The sequence below is a fragment of the Hibiscus syriacus genome, unplaced genomic scaffold, assembly GCF_006381635.1.
Source record: "Hibiscus syriacus cultivar Baekdansim isolate YM2019G1 unplaced genomic scaffold, ASM638163v2 tig00000773_pilon, whole genome shotgun sequence".
Lineage (NCBI taxonomy): Eukaryota > Viridiplantae > Streptophyta > Magnoliopsida > Malvales > Malvaceae > Hibiscus > Hibiscus syriacus.
The window spans coordinates 340,698-361,727 of NW_024061823.1; the positions used below are offsets into that span (position 1 = coordinate 340,698).

Sequence of the window (21,030 nt, forward strand, 5' to 3'; positions counted from 1 at the left end):
AAACGAACCCAAAAATTGGCAGTCTAGAGGGATCCAGAAAAAAATGATGAAATACAAGTAGCAAAGCAGATCCAAGTCAAGCAAGGCAATATTGAAGGCATCAGAATGAATTGATCCTTGGTTCAATTACCCTTAAATACTTGTTTGGGCCTTTTTATCCATTTCTTTTGTAACCATAAGCCCTGGCCTACGTTACGTACCTGAAAAGTCCATTCTAATTATACATGGATTTCTATGTGAAAGATACTATCTTCATATTTCATTCCGCCTCTCAGAATTGAATTTTTATTTGCAAAAATTGGCTTTTACAATCTTTAATGCATGATATGAAAAATGATAAAAGAGGGGTTCAAGATATAAAATTTCTAAATAATATCTTGAAACCAAAGGAGGGTTTGAGTTGAAATCTTGAAGTTAAATATTGAATGGTGCAACAATTACATAAGAGAAGATCTTAAGCTTTTGATGAAGCACCGCACATCCCAAAGACGTTCCTGAAATTATGGAATCAAAAAGTATCTCTATGAGATGAATACAACAACCATTTCTTCAAGTTAGTGGACGCTCAAAGAGACATATATACTAGATCAATCTGAAAGAACTTACCTTTCCAGAATCAACTTACACCTTAAATTAGTCAATAATTTTGACACTTGCCATAGGACTATGATTTTTTTATTTAAAAGTATAGTTGATTTATTTGATATTCATTAAACTCATGTTTTATGATTTGATTCAATTGTGAACCTATAATGGGCAATTTTTTTTATAAAATTCTTCAATTATTTGGTAAAGAAAAGAGGAAAAACATTTTCAAATAGGATGGTCTCAAATGAAACAATCTTGAAGCAAGTTGATGACTATTCTACCTCTATTATAGAAAAAGAATGAACAATTCCAGAATGATGAAGCATTTTATATTTTTTGAAAACAAGTGGTCTGAAAGACCTGAAAGTCTGGAGAATTGCACTTGTAAACACTCTTTTGTGACATTATCAACAATTCATCAAGAAGGATTACCCTATTTAAAAAGGGCATATATCTCAGTACATAGCAAAAAGGGCAAGAATACGACCAAATCAAGAAGGAGATAATCACCTCATTCAGAAGAGACACATATCTTGGACATTTCTATCAGAAGGATTGATTACTTCTTAAATGTTTGTGGCGACAACATGAAGAGAATCCCTCAAGTTACTTAACAACATTGTTGTTTAGTAACAATGGAATGAGAGCGTTCAAGATTAAGATATTTGGGCACGAAGAGAGCCACAATGATCCAGAAATGGGGCATTATCAAAGTTGTACCTCGTGGGAATCATGATATTCAAATTCAATGGACATTGAGAATGAACCGTTAGACTTGAAGGTTGGATGTATTTTTCAAGGTCCATATTATCCATCTAGGGCATCTTGAAGGCTCACACCAACATGAAAAGGTTGGGATATTTTAAAAGTCCATTTTAACTAAAAATAGAATGTTGGGACATTTTGAAGGACCATTTTTATGTGGGGCATTTTGAAAGCTCATATCAACAAGAAGCAAATGTTGGGGCATACTGAAAGCCCATTTCAATCAGAAATAGGAATGTTGACCCATTTTGAATGTTCGTATCAACAAATATTGGGATATGATGAAGGCCCATATCATCCTGTGTCAAGCAACACCAAACGAACAAATATTTCCAATAATACAGAAAGGTATGAAGAATGAAAATAGTGAAATAGTGATAATGAAGATGACCATATATGATCATTTTATTCATCATACAGTTGCATTATATTGGTAATTTCACCTACATTGATGTTGACAAGTTAAGGCATCCCACTTGTATTCCCAATGAGCTTTGTTTTTAAGTGATGTCATACAAAAGCTCTGAATGCTATGCAAAGAGCTTCACTGAGAAATTTGGGCAGAAGTCACAAGAAATAAGGAATGTGTTGTCAAATGTTCTATGAACCAGTAATTATGGTGCTAAACCAATGTTACAATCATATGGTATTCCCATTTGTTGACCCAAGATGAAGGTTATCCGCTACAACTCCATGGGGTAAAAATGAGAAATGATGAATATTGCTTTTCACAGAAAGAAGGGCATTGAAATTTTCAAGAAACTAGTGGAGCCAAATAAGATTGAACGATGGACTGTTGCTTAAATGTCTCAACATGATGTGGTACAAATAGTCTTATTCGAGATCCAATTAGATATGGAGACATGAAAGGAATTAGGATAAATTCTCATTGTGATGTGTTTCAAGATTCAAATTAGAACATATGTTATTATCATAATTAATCTCTGTCAAGTTTGACATAGTTACATCTACATTCTCCAAAGATAGATTCTCATTTCAAAGATAAAAGCTTTATTGGATTTCTACAAAAGTTCATGAGAAGAAAGCTGGTTTTATTAAGGACAAAATGGGGACACTAAGGTCATAATTCTTACTGCAGCAGAAGTTCCATAAATGAATCATCTCTTCTGAGACTTTTAATGCAAATGGAGGCAAAAAAGACACAAAGATATAAGTTGATCAGATGCTTCTTCAGAAATGAAAGCTTGATAGCATAAGTTGCTACACTGATATCTGAGGTAAACCCTGGAAATGAATGATCAAGTGGAAGAAGATTGAATTCACCACTTTAGAGTCAAACGAATATTGAATCAATATTCATACATTCATAAGAACATCATTTGCATAATAGAAAGGCATTACATTGATACATTTGATTGCATTCAAACACAAGGTTTTTACAGGTCTTCGTATGAAAAAAGAAGATTCATGATGACAAATACCTTACAAATGGAAGGTAGAATTCAAATCCCAAATGCATGAATCACGTTAGGAGAAGTAAACATCTAAAGAATAGATAGAGGCAATCCACAGAGAAAACATTATTTTTTTGGGCATGTTACCCAATCAACAAGTTGTTTTGGAAAATGAGAATTTTTTTCCAAAGTTTCTCATTTAATCTTTTCTAAAAATGAAATTTTTGAAAGTAAGAAGCTTCTTACCCAGTAAATTATTTCCCAAAAATTTGTAAATCCTTCGGGTCATCTGTAAGTCTTTAGAGCATGATGTCTAAATCATTCGGGTCATCTGTTAGTCTTTCGAGCAAGATGATAAGTCCTTAGGGCATCCGTCAAACCTTTGGGTAGGATGTTTACATATGATTTTCGCATGAAAATGAGAAAGCGATTTTTTAAGTTTCTCATTTAATGTTCTAAAAAATGAAATTTTTGAAAAGTAAGAAGTTTCTTACCCAGTAAATTATTTCCCACAAATTTGTAAATTCTTCGGGTCATCTGTAAGTCTTTAGAGCATGATGTCTAAATCCTTCGAGTCATCTGTTAGTCTTTCAAGCAAGATGATAAGTCCTTAGGGCCATACGTCAAACCTTTGGGTAGGATGTTTACATGTGATTTTCACATGAAAATGAGAAAGCGATTTTTGAAATTTCTCATTTAATGTTCTATAAAATGCAATTTTTGAAAAGTAAGAAGTTTCTTACCTAGTAAATTATCTCCAAAAAATTTGTAAATCCTTCGGGTCATCTGTCAGTCTTTCGAGCATGATGCTTAAATCCTTCGGGTCATCTATAAGCCTTTCGAGCCAGATGACAAGTCCTTAGGGTCATCCGTCAAACCTTTGGGTAGGATGTTTACATATGATTTTCGCATGAAAATGAGAAAGCAATTTTCAAAATTTCTCATTTAATGTTTTAGAAAATGAAATTTTTGAAAAGTAAAAAGTTTCTTACCTAGTAAATTATTTCCCACAAATTTGTAAATCCTTCGGGTCATTTGTCAATCTTTCGAGCCAAATGTTTAAATCCTTAGGGTCATTTATTAGTCTTTCAAGCAAAATGAATAAGTCCTTAGGGCCATCTGTAAGACCTTCAGGCAGGATGTTTTTACTCTTTATTGATTTCCTAAGAAAGAGTGGACAAAAAATTATTGTCTTTTTATCTTTGCCCTATTCTTGTTGACACAAGAATGAGCAAAGAGGGGCAGCTGTCGACACTAGTTTTTATCCCGTTCTCGTTACTAATTATATTTATTATTAATACTATTATTATTATTATATTATTATTATTACAAATAAACAATAAAAATGAAGGCCCAGTTACATCAATTTTGGTGGCCCAAATAATACAACAAACTTGGAGCCCATTTTACAAGATCAACCTGGTCTAGGCCCAGACCTGGTTTAAGCCCAGATGGCCCAAACCCGATTAGGGTTTTCACATCTCATCTCAACCACCATCATCTACAACTATTAGATCTGGAGAGATCCAATGGCCTAGATTCGTACAACAGAAACCCTAGGGTTTCACTAACCCTAGGGGATATTTTGGCCGCTGTCTCCAGGTGCCCCAACTGGTGACTGCCACGACGCCGCCGCCTCCAACAGAAGGATCCAAAAGAAACAAGGAGAACCGCACACCTCGCCCTATGGTGAGTCACCATTGTAGATTCGGTGACTCACCAAAATGAACAATGGTCCAAGATCTTTCGAGGGCTATAAAAAGCCTTGATTTCCCTATAAAAAAGGGAAGGGGATGAATGGCAAGAACGGGAGGAGAGCAAACAACACCAACGAGCAATAAACGAACCAAAAGGAGGAGAAAAAAAGGAGATCTTACCTTCATCGAAACCTAAACGTCGTCGGAAAAGTTGTTTTACCGAAGGTAAAATCTTAGATCTAGGTTGTTTTAAAGTTTTTTAGAAAAAAGGAAGGTGGTTTCGGGTGTTTCGATCTACGTTTTGAGCTATTTTGATTTTTTTTGATCGTGAATAGTGATCGAAATAGTGACCGCCGTCGTGAATAGTAACGGGCGGTGGCCGAAATATTGACCGGAATAGTGACTGATCGGTTCGGAGTTCCCTCTGACTGATTATAAGAGAAGCAAAATTGAGAAAATGAGTAGAATTGGCTATTTTGAGCTAAATTTGGCTTATTTATACCCAAGTACGTCGTTTGGAGAGGGAATGTGTGTGTAATTTTAAGATTGATAAATCACGTCCATGATCCCCATGTTATGTAATTTTTCATTATAGTCACCAAATTCAGGTTTCTATATCTTTTAATTTTGTTTTCGTATTTTAGTTATTTTTATTTTAGTCACTACCCGTATATATACATATATATAAATAATATTTTAGGATTATTTACACTTTTAATATATATATTTTTATAATATTTCGAATTATAACCAATAATTTATATATTTTTTAATTTAATCCTATATTATTATTTTGGTTATTATTTAATTGCAACTTTACTTTATTTTTATTATTACCTTTTATGTTTAAATATTTTAAATCTAATATTTATTTATTATTTTTATTACATATATATATCCTAATAATATATATAAATGTTTAACATATACTAATGTTCACTAAAAATAATGACTAATTAAAATAATAATAAAAACCCATAGTGCTATTATTATTAATGAAAAGGTAGAAGCATTATAATTAAAATAATAATAAAAACTAATAGTGCTATCATTATTAATAAAAAGATAGAAGCATCATAATTAAAATAATAATAAAAACCCATAGTACTATCACATATGTATATTATAATATATACTAATGTTCACTAGTTTTTTTTATATTTAAATTCCACGTTTTTTATTAATTATAATAATTTTAATTTTGGTTTTTTTAAATATTTATTTTATTTCTTAACTTTTTTTAAAAAATAATCATAATATCTTATGCTAATTAATTTAATTAATTTTATAATTTAATTAAAGAATAATATTTATTTAGTTTTTTAATATATAACCATTAAAATTTCTTCACATTTACTTCATATAGCATTAATTGCATTGTATATATATGTGTTTATACTGTATATACGTTTGTATTTATTGCTTAGAATTAAAATTTTTAATTTGTTTTATATGCATGTTATTTGTTCCTTCATGTATATATATTTGAAGCATTTATTCATAAATAGATTTTGACATAAACATTAAACTCGAATCAAAATAATTTGATTAAGAATAATATTCGATCATTTTAATATTGTCGTAAAGTAACTGTCTTAACGTATAAGAAAGTTATTTTCGATAATTTTAAAACGAAAGTCTATCCTGTTAAGTGACACCTATTAAATTGAATTCATTTTTAAAATTAAGGGATTGAGAAAAAGATCGTATTCTTTTAATTAAATTCATCAAGAAAAGACTGTTAGATCGAATCTATGGTCTCGTCTTGCGATATTTAATTAGTTGAATATCCATTTTCTCATTAAATGTTGGTAAAATAAATAATTAATCAATTGTTTGATATGTTTATTTATTTATTTATTTATTTAACTTTGGCATGTGTTTTCAAAGGTTTTTTAAAAATAGTAATGTTCGATCTGAAATAATTAAATATTATTGTTTTCAATCTTAACATTATTTTAGATATTATTATTTTGAAATTTAGAATGTAATTCCAATTTTTCTTTATTTAAGTAAGAATCGATTGCTTCAAGGTATGATAGATCGATTCTTCTCGATAGGAAATAATTAAATATTTTTATCTTTCATCCAAAATTTCAAAGAACATTATTCTAGGGGATCTTAAATTAAGTTAAACTCGAACTTGTACATTTTATTGCAAAGACAATTAATTAATCGACTATGTACCGATTTAGGGCGTTGTGGGGTGCTAATCCTTCCCCACACGTAATCGACTCCCGAACTCAAATTTGGTAACGCAGACCCCAAGTTTATCTTTTTAATTAAAATTAATATTTTATTAAAATAATAAATTTATTTTTGGGTGCCCAATCACACCCTAATCAAATATTGATGGCGACTCCGCGAACCACGTTCTTATCACAAATTTATCACTAAAATCATTTTCGAAGCGGGACCACCTCTTTCCCCATCGGGTCAGAGACCGTTTCGACAGCTTGACGACTCCACTGAAGACCTTTTTTTAGAGAGTCAGATCATTAGTCGATTAATAAATTATTTTTACAAATAAAATTGCAAGTTCGTTCTAATTTGGTTTTTGATCTAATTTTGTTTGCATTTTGACTCTTAATTTGCTTAACCAATAAACAGTTTTGTTTGCAAGTTTGTCTTTTTAATTAAAATTAGTATTTCAGGGAATGACTTTCTTTGCACTTCTTCGTATGAACAAAGTTGCACTGGCGTTTTAAAACCATTAAATGGTATGCTGATGAATCTATTGAACTGATCTCATTTTGCCATGATTCGCTTCACTGGTACCAATATAACATGTTTGATCATCTAATGGCAGGCTCAGTTTCATCTTCTAGAACCTGTGGATACCACCGTTGGGGGTTGTCTGTTGCCATAGCAATCAGTTCCGGGTTTGTGGTTTCTTTGGTTCTGCTTGTTGGTTGGGTGCATTGGCACCGATCTCGTATTTTGGGAACATCATATGGTACTGCCGAATCTCAATGTATTGCCCTTGGAGCTGCCCGTGGACTTCTGTATTTACATGAGCAGTGTAATCTGAAAATTATTCACAGGAATGTGAAAGCTGCAAATATTTTGCTTGACGAAAGTTTCGAAGCTGTGGTAGGGATTTTGATCTTGCTAAGCTCTTAGATAAAAGGGAATCGCATGTCACCACTGCTGTGCGGGGTACCGTAGGACACATTGTCCCAGAGTATCTTTCAACTGGGCAGTCTTCAGAAAAAACAGATGTATTTGGATTTGGCATGCTACTCTTGGAATTCATCACAGGACAAAAGACATTAGATGCTGGGAATGGACAGGTTCAAAAGGGAATGATTCTTGACTGGGTAAGTAATTATCGAGGCTGTCGAAGCATGCATCTTTGTCGCTGCCTGTTCAAGTGCATTCATTTCTTAGAGGAAGCGATAGATTCCTTACGCTTGCAGAAAACATTGTAAATCATACTTCAGGTTTTAAAGTAATTCGTGTGATCGTTGACACAATGGATGTTGTCCTTGTTATAACAACAGCCGGCAATAACTCGTGTCTTTCGGGCTGTGATGCTATTTTTCTCCTGCATCTATTTGTCCGTGTTTAATTTTGAAGATATCCTATGATTGATGCAGGTTAGAACATTGCATGAGGAGAAGAGATTTGAAGTGCTAGTGGAAAGGGATTTGAGGGGATGTTTTGATCCAATAGAGTTGGAAAAAAAAGCAGAACTGGCTATTCAGTGTACTCTGTCGCAACCCCACCTTCGTCCAAAGATGTCTGAAGTTTTAAAGGTCCTTGAAGGTCTTGTGCAGTCGGGAACCGAGGAATCACAAGGTGGGTCAAACCTTTCTGAGACTAGGGAGTGGAGGTTCTCCAGGAATTATAGCGACATTCATGAAGAGTCTCCCTTCATCATTGAAGCAATGGAGCTTTCCGGACCTCAGTGATCGGAAGTACAATATGCCCCATTCCCATCTGTCTGTAACCGGTCGTTGCACCCGAGAGCTCGTATTTATACATTATTCTTTTGGCCCTACTGTCACTGGGGAATTGTAAGGTCCAGAGTCATATTAAGGGACTCTCTTAGAATTACTTAAGATGTCAAGGGACACAAAAGAGCACGACTCAATTTACCTCGGTAGTTAAATGAATCGTTATTATTCTTAAGTATTATGTGTTCGATCTTCAGTGATTACAACAGAATGATTAAGGTTCATTATCAAATGGATGAGAATATTTAGAACATATACTATTTTTATAATCACGTCAAAAAGACATAAAACCTCAAATTATGAATTTAATCAATTGTTTTCTTTTTGTCTAAATCAGCATAAACACCCACTTTGCGGGTTGTCAATAACAATATATGTTCTTCAGTCGATTAGACAAGACCTTTGCCTTTAAATTGGTTCTGATTCAAACTTCGAGTAACTATTTTGGGCCCAAAAATGAAAGTGCACATGTAACAGAAATAAAACCCTAGCCCTAAACTCTCACCCCATTCGTTTTTAAACTCCAATCTCTACAAGCAGGTGTCTTCTTTGTCTGTACGCCGCTGCTCCCAAACTAGTGTACTTCACCATGGTACCTCTCTTTCTCTCAACCTCATTTCTTGGTTCACTCATCTTTTCCTCTATGTCTAATTGACTTTTTCTAATGTTAATTCTTTTTATGACTATGAAAGGCATCAGAGAAGAAGCTATCGAACCCAATGAGGGAGATTAAAGTCCAAAAGCTTGTCCTCAACATCTCTGTCGGTGAAAGCGGGGATCGTCTCACACGTGCCGCCAAGGTAATCAACCCAAACCCGAAAAGTGAAACCTTTTTCCTTCTTTTTTGAATGGTTTAATTAATATTAGTTTGATCCATCTTGCTCTTGTTTAGGTTTTGGAACAACTTAGCGGTCAAACCCCTGTCTTTTCCAAGGGTAACATTTTTCAACGAAATGATTCCGTTTTAGTTTCCTTTTCTGGTTGGATTGTGTTGTTGATGAAACTCGAAATGTGGGTTGGATGTGAGCAGCTAGGTACACTGTTAGATCATTTGGAATCAGGCGTAATGAAAAGATTGCGTGCTATGTTACTGTTAGAGGAGAGAAGGCTATGCAGCTTCTTGAGAGCGGCTTGAAGGTTAAGGAGTATGAACTTTTGAGGAGAAACTTCAGTGATACTGGATGCTTTGGATTCGGTATCCAGGAGCACATTGATCTCGGTATCAAGTATGTTCTTATTGTGTCTCTTTATCAAATTTTGTGTTCCAATTGGAGTTTCTACGTTTGTAACGCTTTTTGGAGACTCGTGTTTGAAACTCTATGATTGAAATTGAAGGAATATAACAGGACAGTGTTCTGAGTTTTTTCATAGGTTTGGATCTTTTGTTGTTATTTGAACTTAAATGGCAAAGCATTTGCTTTTATCTTGCAATGATTTATAGGTTGGGCTTGGGTTAGGAGTAGGGTTGATTAAAACTCAACTTGACTAAAAAAATTTTAAATTTGAGTTGAGTTATAAAAGAGTACTCGAATAACTTGAATTTTTTTGTTTGAACTCGATCGAATACTTGCTGCTAGTTAGGATGTAAGAATGGTGGTATATGAAATAGCAATGCAACTTTTAGCTGGGTTTAGTTGTTTAAAGGTTTGTTGTATCGTGGTTTGAAAACTAGCTTAACCCCAATTTAGTTAGTCTTAGAATTACTTGAACCTGGTTGGGATGACTGGGAACTTGTGGATATCTGTGCTTATATTCTCACTGATAAATTCATTATGTTGCAACTTGCATTCAATATTGATGCTATATATTCCATGAAGGAATAAATTACAAGTTTACAACTCTTGTCGTCTTTCTAGGTATGACCCTTCGACTGGTATCTATGGTATGGACTTCTATGTTGTCCTCGAACGTGCTGGATACCGTGTTGGTCGTCGTCGCAGGTGCAAGTCTCGTGTTGGAATCCAACACCGAGTTACCAAGGAGGATGCCATGAAGTGGTTCCAGGTCAAATATGAAGGTGTCATCCTTAACAAGTCTCAAAATATTGGAGCTTAGGAATAACAGTTACGGTTGAGTTGTTTTGAGTTTTTGTTATTTGATTTTGAATTATTTTCTGTATCAGTGTTTTTGTTTTCGGAAGAGATGTGGTTGATTTGAAAATCCAAAGTACCTTCTCTGTTGGTTTAATAACTCAATTAATATATATCCAATTGGAGAATGACTGTCTTTACCAGTTTTTTGAATTGGAACTGCTGAAAATAAAAATGAAGGATCAGCACTATTTGTCTACTGGAAAAGGGGTAAAACCTAGTTGCTTTTCTCTAATGGAATCAATAATTGAAGAAGTTCACACTTACTCAATTTGGAGTAACCCTTGATTCCTCTGGCTTTTGCTAGTTCTTTCAACTTTGAAAGCTTCAGTTTCTCAATGTTTGCTGATGCCGACCCCTCGGTTGTAGGTACCGCTTCAAAGTTCTCAGGAGTCCTTGTTCTTGGGGCTGTTGGGTGTAGAATTGGTGACTTTTTCATAAAATTAGATGGTGGCCTTGATAAATTGAAATCCTTATTTAGTTTCTCTATGTTTACCAACTCTGATCCCTGTCAGTCGCCATTGATCCAATGTTCCACTCAGGAGTTTTGGTTGTGGAATTGGCTGCCACTGATTCAATTTTCCACTCAGGAGTCTGTTCTAGGGGCTGTTGGGTGCGGAATTGGCGATTTCTTCATAAAATTAGAAGGGGACCTTGATAAATTGAATTCGTCCATTTCAGCAGGAGCCTTCTCCTTAGCTTGCCTTTTCTTAGGGTTGCCACTTCTCCATCTCAATGCCTTGGTTCCAGTGTCTGCAAAATCTGTAAAATTCGTCAGTTTTGGCCGTTAACATGTTGACATGTTTGTTGGTAGTATTAATACTTTTAAAACTCTATGGAATTGCACAACCTAACAGTGTTACCTTGTAGGTTATTTCCTGATTTGTGAAGAACATCCATAACTGATTCGGTTGGGACTTGCCATTTGATGAGTTGAAACTTTTATTTTAGCCCTCTGAGTCTCGGGCAATTGAAGATTGTATCTTTCTAAACAAAGCAACTATCTCTTCCCGACTGGATGAGTCGGGTGGTTTAATGCCATTACTCGATTCTTCGCTTTCATCATTCTTTCTTCCTAAGGCATAGGTAAAACCTTTCCTACAACGGCTTCCTTTTGTGTTACCATCAGATTCTATGCTTGAAATACTTGGCTTATGCGAGTTAAAGGGCATGGATTATCTGCATTCTCTGCCAAATTAATATGCTGCATCAAGAGATCATCCCTCAGATTCATGTGCTCATATATGAAGAACATAACGCCACTTCCTTCAATAAACTAACAAAGTAATGAAACAGTATGCGAACCAACATGGCAAGGTTATTGCTTTCAAGCACAAAATATCCATCTCTTCCTATGGCTGACTTCAAATGTTTATTGTCATATAGCAGAATCTTCGAATGTAATGGGGAGATGTGTTTTAAGAGGAATATGAAATGTTGAAAAGCCATGGCCGAAGATGATTACCTGTGAGAGAGAGAACAGGGTTTCCCAGCTTGAGTAATTGTCTGTTGAAAGGGAAAGAATAAGCTTAATGAGATGGAGATTGAAACTAAAGAGCAGCAGTAGCAGCAGCCATGTTTCGTTTGCAAAGCCTTCCGGATTCCAAATGCAATTGTATCACAAACTATATACTGCAAATCATTCTGTTTTTTTCCCTAAAGTTGCTAGTCCACACTTTTTCAGGAGCGTGCACATCACATACCAAACGGATTATCTAACTGTTGGCTTCTATGGTTGAAATTTTCCTAGGACCGTGGCTGAAACGGCACTAAACTTGTCTCTTTTGCCTCTAAATCGAAACACCTTTTAAGAGAAAATTCAAATCCAACAATGGTTTCTTTATCCATGACCATTCTTCAAAAAAGTAACACTTTCTGTCTCCATTCTTGAGTTCTTGCTGTACTCCACCAACAAAAACCATTGACTACCAGGTTACAGATTACAATGTCAAAAACAGTCAATTCTGTCAAATGGGTAATCTTCACAATGACCATGGGATTTGCTTTGCGTGTCTCAAGAATATGAGGGCTCAAAGGTTCTATCTTTTTAGGCACCTTGTGGATCTTTAGACCAAGGTAAACAATGAATATCCAAGACAGTCAATTAAGTAACTGAGAATGAATAAACAAGATTTTGTATAATTCAATACACAAAGGGGTTTGAATATTCCATTCCTTCGTAGGAACTAGGGACTTGTGGATATCTGGAAAAGGGCATTTTATTGGGAATAAGACTGCAGATATATAGGGTCATACAACTTTGGCATTTGGGGCTAACCCTCAAAAAGTACCTTAACGTTACTTTTTGTCTAAAAAGTTCATATACACAACAATGGAATAGAGGGGTAAGAACCCATTGATTCATTGGAACAAGGCAGCACCGGCAGGCAGGGTGTTTTTTTAATGGTATGGGCTTCACATTTGTACTTTACCATACCCTTTGCTCTTTGGTTTTTGGTGATGGAGAGAAAAACAACACAAAGGCTCATAACAATGGCAGTATACTGTAAAAGTATTGTTTCCACTCGATCTATTTTTGATGGAGGTTGAATAAATAATGACTATAATGATTAGTATCACTTGGTTTCTCGATCAACAGGGTTTCATCACATGCCTTCCTTCAAGAGCTTTCTTGATTTGCATTTCTCCAAAATCTCAAGAAAGATGATATAAAAAGAAAAGCTTGCCATGTATAGGAATGGAAAGCTGCTAGCTTTGGTAGAGGGGCCATTGCTAGACCAAAGTACAAAAGGGAAGATTTGGTATGATAGATCCATGGAACCTCAAAATTTAAGGCTTCATCAAGCCATAAACTATTGCAGGATCCATCGAACAGTTTAATCCTTTCCTAATGAGTTGTCATTGTTACCCTAATAATAATTTAACACCTATAAGTTCATCCACCATCACCAACTTGGCTTGTAGTGTTGATCTGAGTCAGGGATTCAAATAGCGGCCAGATAGTGTTATAACAGTGCTATATCGTGGTCGCGGTGGCATCCTAGATCGCTATCGCGGAAAATAGCGGTGTGAAGAGGAATCACATCAATAATCACGGGTCGCAATTTAACGGATAGCGGACAATCGCGGTAATAGCGGACCGCTATTCAACTATTTTTTCGCTATTTTATTTTTAAAAAACCAGTTTTTTTAATAAAAAAATCAAATCATTTGGAAAAAATTCATGACCGCAATACCCGTAATGATTCCAATTATATCCGCAACAACGATAAACACAACGCGACTGAAAACATGACCGCAACCACCATTTAAATCCCCGCTTGTACTCATTATGTCTTTCACAATAGCAAATAAATTATCCAACTATGTTACTTCTTGTTGTACCACCTCTGGATTGCTTCCGCTAACCGTGTTTATGCAGCCATTATCCACCTCTCACATGGTCTCCGGAATTTCTAGAAATCTACCGAGTACCATATATTCTTGATAGTTAGAGTACTTTAGTTAACCGTTGTTTAATTCCATCACAACTAAATCCATTATATGATAGTTATCTACTTACCTTACCGACCTACAAATAATCACCGTCACTCTAAGTATGACACAATCACATCTCTTCCATCAACACTTCTATTACTTAGATTTGAGTGCAAGTATAGAAAATAAATATATATGGTATAATCAGGTCTTTTGAAAATTTTTATATATTTAAAGAATACTTTGAAGGCTATAGAGTCAAAACATAATTGACTAACCGGCGTACCTACGTTACCAAAGACAATGGTATATTACCTTTTCAGTCAGCACCCTATGAAGGATAACCTAAGAAGTAAAGCACAATGAATTACCAGAACGGATAAAACTGTGAAAATGGTGTGAAAACTACAAATGTGTGAAGATCAAGAAGAAGAAGAACAAAATACAGTAATTACTTTGCATTGCCCTCACTTCATACAACCATTCAATGACCAAGAAGAAAGCAGTAAAAAGTATCACACCTGTTCAAGCTGATTCGCCCTCCCCCTCCTCGAAGTTCCACCAAGTGTATCGGATATCGATGACGAATAATATGGAAATGCTAATCACCAATTACCTCTATTCTACGAAGAACCTAACCAATAATCAAAAGTACTTTTCCCCCTCTTTCAACCACACCATTTTGAGAGAAGAACCAAGAGAACAATGAGGAAGACAATCGAGGACAGTCCAATTGCTACACCAAGAACAATCTTGTTTGGCCCGTGATGATGTTCCTTTTTCTAACTTGTATGTCAGCACTACCACTGTCGTCGTCGTCATAATCCGAAGACTCACTCTCATTGTCTCTGGAAGACTCCTTGAAAGGCGACGGTGATACCGGCAAACCATGCTTATCACAAGGAACAATCCCAAGGTTCATTTTTGATGAAAAAACAGAGTGATTGTAACACAGATTTCCATTCCCACCAAGCTTGACAACATCCAATCTCTTTATGAAACTAGCATTGAAAGGCAACACCCCATGAAGCTCGTTATTCTCAAGGTTCAACACTTTCAGCCCTTTCAACTCTGAGAAAAACTTTGGAACTGTCCCGTTTAGCTGGTTGTTACTCATATCAACATGAACCAAGCCTGGAATAGCTGACATGGAATCTGGGATTGACCCAGAAATGAATTGGAAGCCAAAGGCACAATCTTCAACGATGTCAAGTCGCCAAACTCGGTGGGAATCACCCCATGTAGCTTATTTGAAGAAAGATTCAAGACTTCAAGGTCTTCCAGAAACGTAAGGGAAGTTGGTATCTTTCCTTTGAGCTTGTTGTTGGATAAATCAACATGAGTAAGATTCAGAAGCTGGTGCCTCGGAAGGGAACCGGAAAGATTTGCGGGAGAAATGGTGAGAGTCTTCAGCTTATGCATGTTCCCGAGGATTACATTAAGTCCCCGAGTGTTGATCGGAGTGTAGGAAACTGTGAGATCAGCGAGGTTAACGAAACGCGAGAGCCAGACGCCGGTGAGGCGGTGGAGGGAGTGAATGCAAGAGAAGGAAGTCAAGGAAAGAGAGAGATCGGAAGGAAAGCAGACAGGGGATGCGTGACAGCTGGTGAAGGGAGAGAAGAGAGGGAAGAGAGTGACTTGAGAGCTGTGGAGGTGAGGGAAAGGTTGGAGGAGCAGTTGGAGAGGTGGAGGAAGATGAGGTGGCGGAAAGGCTTGGAGGTGTCACAGACGGTGGCGTTGTGAGGGGAAGGTTGAACGCAAGGGTCTCTTGCGGTGGGGATGTTGAGGGATTCGAGAGCCCGTATTTGTTTGGGGTCTAGAGGAGGGAGTTTTGGTGGTGGGTGGAGTAGGGGAGAACGTGGGGGTGGCTGGTTTGGTTGCATTTGCGGTGGAAGCGGAGGAGGAGGTGGTGGTGATGGAAAGAAGAAAGAGGAGGTGGAGGAGGAAGAATGACGACGGTGTTTTCATGTGGGAGAAAGAGTGTGTGAGAGAGTGGAAGCAAAGGGAGAAGACAATACATATAGAAGAGAGGAGTTAAGGAGGGAGGAAGGGTGGGGTTTGACGGTTCGTGAAGACCTTGCTGATTACGACTTATGATCAATGTTCAGGTTATCGACTTTCCTTTAAATAAAAATATTTCTATAATGTCTAAACATTATACTCGCAAAATCAACGAGATAATGCGTTGAATTTTTTTTTTTCACGAGATAGTGCCATCGACAGATTAATTGCTCAGATAGTGCCCTCTACAGTCCCGGGGGTAGGTCGCCATGCACACCCAGCGACCTACGTAGGTCGCCAAAGGTCGCCATGCAGTCCATGCTTGGCCTGAACAATGTTGGTGGTTTAGACATGGCCCTTTCCTTCTACCCTGAGTGTGCAAATGATCCCATGTCTCATTACAAATTCGTCCTCGCAATTGAAGCATTTGCCAAGCATGGATTGAATGGAGTCTCTGCATGGCTGTGCATGGCGGAATGACAACGTGGCATGGGTCTGGGCAAGGTTGGAGTCTCTGCATGTCAACGTGGCATGGGTCTGGGCGAGGTTGGAGTCTCTGCATGGCTGTGCATGGCAGCATGCATGACTGAAAAACTACTCCGATCTCATTTTCTATAATCTATCCATTATAATGGACAATCGTGAAAAAGTTGTTGCTCATTTCCTTTCCTTTCCTTTCCTTTATTGTTTCTTTCTTCGAATCAATATGTACGTGGAAAAATGTTGTGGAATAATGCTCTGTACGTGTAAAAAAATAATTTCTTTAAACAACAATAAATTAAAAAAATTAAATTTATATAATCTAATATATTATAATATAACTTAAACTAATAAACTATTTCTTTATTATAATATAATTTAGTTAAAATAACAAACTAACAAACTAATTAAGCACTAATTAACTTTTTTAATATTTTAACTTAAACTTCAACAAACAACCTAATATACGTTTAAACACACTAATAAATTAATTAAATATTTTTTACATTTAATAACTTAAACTAAGAAACTAATTAACTAATTTTTTATATAATCTAATATATAACTTAAACTAACAAATTAATATAATATAACTTAAACTAACAAACTAATCATTTATACTAACAAACTAATTAACTAAATTTCTGTTTTATCCTAAACCCTAAACTAACAAACTAATTATTTCATAATTTCATATTAATAAACTAAATTAAACAATTAAAAATTACCTCACGAACATGTTTGAGCCTTTATCTCCATTTCATCTTCTTCTTATTTTCCTTTTATTTCCTTTCTCTCGCCAAATTTTCTTTCTTTCTTATGATTCTACCCTAAACCCCTCATATCCAATATATAATGATCTTTCAACGGTTGGTAAGCTGCAATCAATTTGAGCTGTATAATTCACGTTGAAGGCTGTAAATTTTTCAACCATTGAACGCTGCAATAATACAACACTAATTACTGCATGCAACAGCTGATTTTATGCTGCACCAATACAGCTATGATAACAAGAGTGGACAGTCTCGAAGCTATGGCATGAGGGAGCAGCTATGGCTCGAAGCTAGGGCACGAAGCTATCACACTTTGCAGCTCAAATCATGCTGCAATAATACAGCTATTACAGCTGCATGCATGAGGTCTCCTGAGCAGATGTAAGAGGAATCACGCGAGGAGCAGGAGGAATAGGTTCTCCTGAGCAGCTGCAAGTGGAATCAGATGCGAAGAGAGGATTGTATGGCTACCTATCCTGCATGGCCCAACGTTGGACGCCGGCATGCATGGCGACCTATAAGGTCGCTGGGCGTACATGGCGACCTACCATCTTGGTCGCCGGGATTGCTTGGCGACCTACAAGGTCGCTGGGAGTGCATGGCGACCTTGTAGGTCGCTTGGAGTGCTTGGCGACCTATGGTTGGGTTGTGCATGTCCCATGCACGACACGATCCTCGTCGGAAGCCACGTCGTAGGTCGCCCGGAAGGCATGGCGACCTACGGCCAACTGTGCAATTCACCCTACTTCATCAATTAATCTTGGGAGAACGTTATTTCGTGAATTATTTATTTCCAAAGCATTATATCGTGAGTTTAGCCCCTTATAATATGATATTATTTTGTTGAATCTTACAACTATTAAAGGTTATAAAATAGTCACTCGACTATTTATATATATTATAAACTCATCGTTCTCTATTAAAAATTTGATGATCATATGAACTTGATGTTAACATATTGACTAAGATATGATAAAATTTGATATCATAACTATTTGAGTTGTATTTTGTGGATCGACACTCTATTTACATTATGTCGTTGAGTTAGTGCTTGAAACATTGTATCGCCGAGCTAATGATTGAAAGCAACAACAATGCTAGTAGACATCATTAAAATATGATTTTATCATATCTTAGTCAGCTGGTTAACGTACAACTCAGATGACTGTCAATTTTTAAACATATGAATAGTCGATTGATCATTTGGTAACTTTTAATAGTCGAGGGACTTAACAAAATAATTTCTTATAGTGAAGGATTATTTTGTAACTTTTAATAGTTGAGAGATTCGATAAAGTAACAACCTATAGTTAGGGGACCTTTTACAGAATTTATCCTTTTGTCATTTATGACTTGAAGGTTAATACACGTTATTTTAAGGATTCTGTATAAAATAAAAATAGTTCTTTATAATTTGAAGAGTTAATTGCATCACACTACTCAAATTATGATCTCCATTTTAAATAAGTTCTTAAACTTTTAATTATTTCAATTTTATCTTTAGACTATGACTTTCTTTCTAAATTACTCTTCAAACTTTTGAACATTTCAATTTCATCTCCAAACTATGATCTTCATTCTAAATTACTCCCCAAACTTTTTTAAAATTTCAATTTCATCCCAAACTATACGTATATACTAATCGCATCCCTTGTTAATAAAATCGTTAGGCCAATTCATAAATAAAAAAATATATAAGATTTTAATGTCATTCAAGCATGATTCACATTTGTTTAAATGATATTGGAAACTTAAATGATAATTTCTAGCAATATATGTTACACGTGTTATTTGAAGCTTTTAAAGGAGAAATCTGAGAGAATTTTTCCAAGGTTAGAGGCAAGAATAAATTAGTGGAGTGAAGTTGGGAAAGCACTCACTTTTTGATGATTTTTAAGCTTTAAGTTTTGGTGACTACCATTCTATGACTACATTTTAAATTAATGAATAATTAGGGCTTGTGAAATTAATAAATTAATGAATATTCAAGTTGCAGCTGAGTTGTCCGTGTTTATTTTCAAAGAACACCCTTAAAAGGATTTTTTTTGAAAGAAGCGAAGAACTTATTCGTTAAGAATTTGTGTTAATGTGGAGCTTTTTAAAGGTTATAACACAAATTTATTTGATCTAACCTGTGGTCTAACTCAATTGATGAAGATATAAAATAAAAGTAAAATTGAGGATGAAGAACTTAAGCTCGGTGAATTGTCGCACGTTGTTGTTTCTTCGGCAGAGGCAGCTAAAGAAGTGTTGAACACGCATGATATAAAGTTTGCCAACAGGCCTTATCTCCTTGCTGCAGAAATCATACTGTATGATGGTTCGGATATCGCTTTTGCTCCCTACGGAGCTTCTTGGAGGCAGCTTCGAAAGTTTTGCACATTGGAGCTGTTGAGTAAGCAACGTGTGCAATCATTCCGACCGATCAGAGAAAAGGAGGTATCGAATTTGGTTAGTTCCATCTTGTCTAATAAAGGATTAGAAATCAACCTTGGGGAAATGTTGTTCGACTTATCGTATAACATCACTCTGATGACTACTTTCACAGGGTGATGCAAGCAATACGAAGCGTTCCTTTCGATTCTGCAGAAAGTTACGCAACTCGGATCCGGTTTTAGTATCGTCGATATGTTTCCTTCCGTCAAATTACTTCATGTGATCACAGGGATGAGAGCTAAACTCGAGAGGTTGCACCACGATCTAGACGCGATGCTCGAAAGCATCATCGAAGAACACAGAGCTTATAACGCGAGATCGAAGAAGACTGACGATGAAATAGATGATCTAGTTGATGTTCTCTTGAATCTGCAGGATCATGGAGGCATCGAAGCTCCCTTAACAAAGGACAACATCAAAGCTGTTATCTTGGTCAGTAGTTTGATATCTCTTCTCTTTCTTGTTCATAAGATGTGTTAATTATGTACTTTAACGTATTAGAACTTGTTTTCAGGAACTTCTCCTGGATGGAACCGAGTCATCTTCGGTTATAATAGAATGGGCCATGTCGGAAATAATTAAAAACCCTACAATCTTGAAGAAAGCACAAACCGAGGTAAGACAAGTGTATGATAGAGCAGGGAATGTGGATGAATCGAAGCTTGACGAATTGAAGTATTTTAAACTAGTGGTTAAGGAGACTCTAAGATTACATCCTCCTGGACCTTTGCTACTTCCAAGAGAAAACAATGAGAAATGTGAGATCAATGGGTATGAAATACCAGCCAAGACAAAAGTGATCGTTAATGCATGGAAAATTGCAAGAGATCCCAAGTATTGGGATGAAGCTGAGAGGTTCAATCCAGAGAGATTCATCAACAGTTTAGTGGACTATAAAGGGACCAACTTCGAGTATATTCCCTTTGGTGCTGGAAGAAGAATTTGTCCTGGCATGTCATACGGTATGGTTATTGTTGAGCTCTGCCTTGCACAGTTGTTTCATTTTGATTGGGAACTCCCTAATGGGATCAAAAATGAGGATCTTGACATGTCCGAGTCCTTTGGTGTCTCCTTTAGAAGAAAAACAAATCTGCATCTCATTCCCATCCCTTACTCTCCACCATCTGTTCACTAGTTATATCATCCACGATTGCTTCTTAAAGCCTGTGAGGAGATTATCAGATCACATTTCACCAAGCAGGAGATGATTCCTATTCCTAAGTTTGTGTTTAAATGGAGTTTTCTAAATTGTACATTGTGAAGCGTGTTGAAAAGATTAATTTATGGCGTGTTTCGTTGGAGAAATGTAATGTTTCATGTAAGAGGATTTCAGGAAAATAAGATTACGGATGAGATGTATTGTTTTTGTACATTAGCTTGTTTGTTAC

At 35.9% G+C, this 21,030-nt stretch overlaps 4 protein-coding genes, 1 long non-coding RNA gene and 1 pseudogene across 5 annotated transcripts in view; 4 read left to right on the top strand and 2 right to left on the bottom strand.

Annotated features, from left to right (window-relative positions):
* The window catches only part of LOC120217951, a 46,424-nt gene extending 39,022 nt beyond the window's left edge, over positions 1 to 7,402 (top strand). Inside the window, exons 6-7 of the long non-coding RNA XR_005525205.1 lie at positions 7,112 to 7,185; positions 7,275 to 7,402. This is a non-coding gene — a long non-coding RNA (uncharacterized LOC120217951). The remainder of the gene's footprint in view (positions 1 to 7,111; positions 7,186 to 7,274) is intronic.
* A 16-nt stretch (positions 7,403 to 7,418) lies between these two features.
* LOC120217273 (probable LRR receptor-like serine/threonine-protein kinase At5g45780) lies at positions 7,419 to 8,404 on the top strand. Its single transcript, XM_039214454.1, has 3 exons — positions 7,419 to 7,487; positions 7,546 to 7,785; positions 8,065 to 8,404. Exons 1-3 carry the CDS (start codon positions 7,419 to 7,421, stop codon positions 8,377 to 8,379), a joined length of 624 nt encoding a protein of 207 aa, XP_039070385.1. The 3' UTR covers positions 8,380 to 8,404.
* A 501-nt stretch (positions 8,405 to 8,905) lies between these two features.
* Positions 8,906 to 10,642, top strand: LOC120217961 (60S ribosomal protein L11-like). Its single transcript, XM_039214992.1, has 5 exons — positions 8,906 to 9,016; positions 9,117 to 9,224; positions 9,317 to 9,359; positions 9,455 to 9,650; positions 10,281 to 10,642. Exons 1-5 carry the CDS (start codon positions 9,014 to 9,016, stop codon positions 10,477 to 10,479), a joined length of 549 nt encoding a protein of 182 aa, XP_039070923.1. The 5' UTR covers positions 8,906 to 9,013; the 3' UTR covers positions 10,480 to 10,642.
* Positions 10,628 to 12,102, bottom strand: LOC120217285 (30S ribosomal protein S2-like). The gene is made up of 5 exons (XM_039214460.1): positions 11,980 to 12,102; positions 11,474 to 11,702; positions 11,378 to 11,441; positions 11,168 to 11,276; positions 10,628 to 10,969 (listed from the first exon to the last, which is right to left on the bottom strand). Exons 2-5 carry the CDS (start codon positions 11,684 to 11,686, stop codon positions 10,732 to 10,734), a joined length of 624 nt encoding a protein of 207 aa, XP_039070391.1. The 5' UTR covers positions 11,687 to 11,702; positions 11,980 to 12,102; the 3' UTR covers positions 10,628 to 10,731.
* A 2,518-nt stretch (positions 12,103 to 14,620) lies between these two features.
* LOC120217296 lies at positions 14,621 to 15,920 on the bottom strand (annotated as a pseudogene).
* A 522-nt stretch (positions 15,921 to 16,442) lies between these two features.
* Positions 16,443 to 20,777, top strand: LOC120217307 (premnaspirodiene oxygenase-like). Its single transcript, XM_039214470.1, has 5 exons — positions 16,443 to 16,519; positions 17,435 to 17,587; positions 19,378 to 19,657; positions 19,796 to 20,074; positions 20,157 to 20,777. Exons 1-5 carry the CDS (start codon positions 16,443 to 16,445, stop codon positions 20,775 to 20,777), a joined length of 1,410 nt encoding a protein of 469 aa, XP_039070401.1.
* Positions 20,778 to 21,030: the final 253 nt, after the last annotated feature.

Bases quoted from the DNA above. Each gene is read 5' to 3' on its own strand.
- LOC120217273 (XM_039214454.1), top strand. From the start codon at position 7,419: ATGGTACTGCCGAATCTCAATGTATTGCCCTTGGAGCTGCCCGTGGAC. The intron at 7,488-7,545 runs GTAATCTGAAAA...GCTTGACGAAAG, and splicing joins TCTGTATTTACATGAGCAGT to TTTCGAAGCTGTGGTAGGGA. The intron at 7,786-8,064 runs GTAAGTAATTAT...TGATTGATGCAG, and splicing joins AGGGAATGATTCTTGACTGG to GTTAGAACATTGCATGAGGA.
- LOC120217961 (XM_039214992.1), top strand. The intron at 9,225-9,316 runs GTAATCAACCCA...GCTCTTGTTTAG, and splicing joins GTCTCACACGTGCCGCCAAG to GTTTTGGAACAACTTAGCGG. The intron at 9,360-9,454 runs GTAACATTTTTC...GGATGTGAGCAG, and splicing joins AACCCCTGTCTTTTCCAAGG to CTAGGTACACTGTTAGATCA.
- LOC120217285 (XM_039214460.1), bottom strand. From the start codon at position 11,686: ATGCCCTTTAACTCGCATAAGCCAAGTATTTCAAGCATAGAATCTGAT. The intron at 11,442-11,473 runs TCAGAGGGCTAA...TTTCAACTCATC, and splicing joins AATCTTCAATTGCCCGAGAC to AAATGGCAAGTCCCAACCGA. The intron at 10,970-11,167 runs GTCCCCTTCTAA...CAATTTATCAAG, and splicing joins GACGAATTCAATTTATCAAG to GCCACCATCTAATTTTATGA.
- LOC120217307 (XM_039214470.1), top strand. From the start codon at position 16,443: ATGGGTCTGGGCAAGGTTGGAGTCTCTGCATGTCAACGTGGCATGGGT. The intron at 16,520-17,434 runs GTGCATGGCAGC...GCACCAATACAG, and splicing joins GTTGGAGTCTCTGCATGGCT to CTATGATAACAAGAGTGGAC. The intron at 17,588-19,377 runs GTAAGAGGAATC...ATAAAATAAAAG, and splicing joins ATGAGGTCTCCTGAGCAGAT to TAAAATTGAGGATGAAGAAC.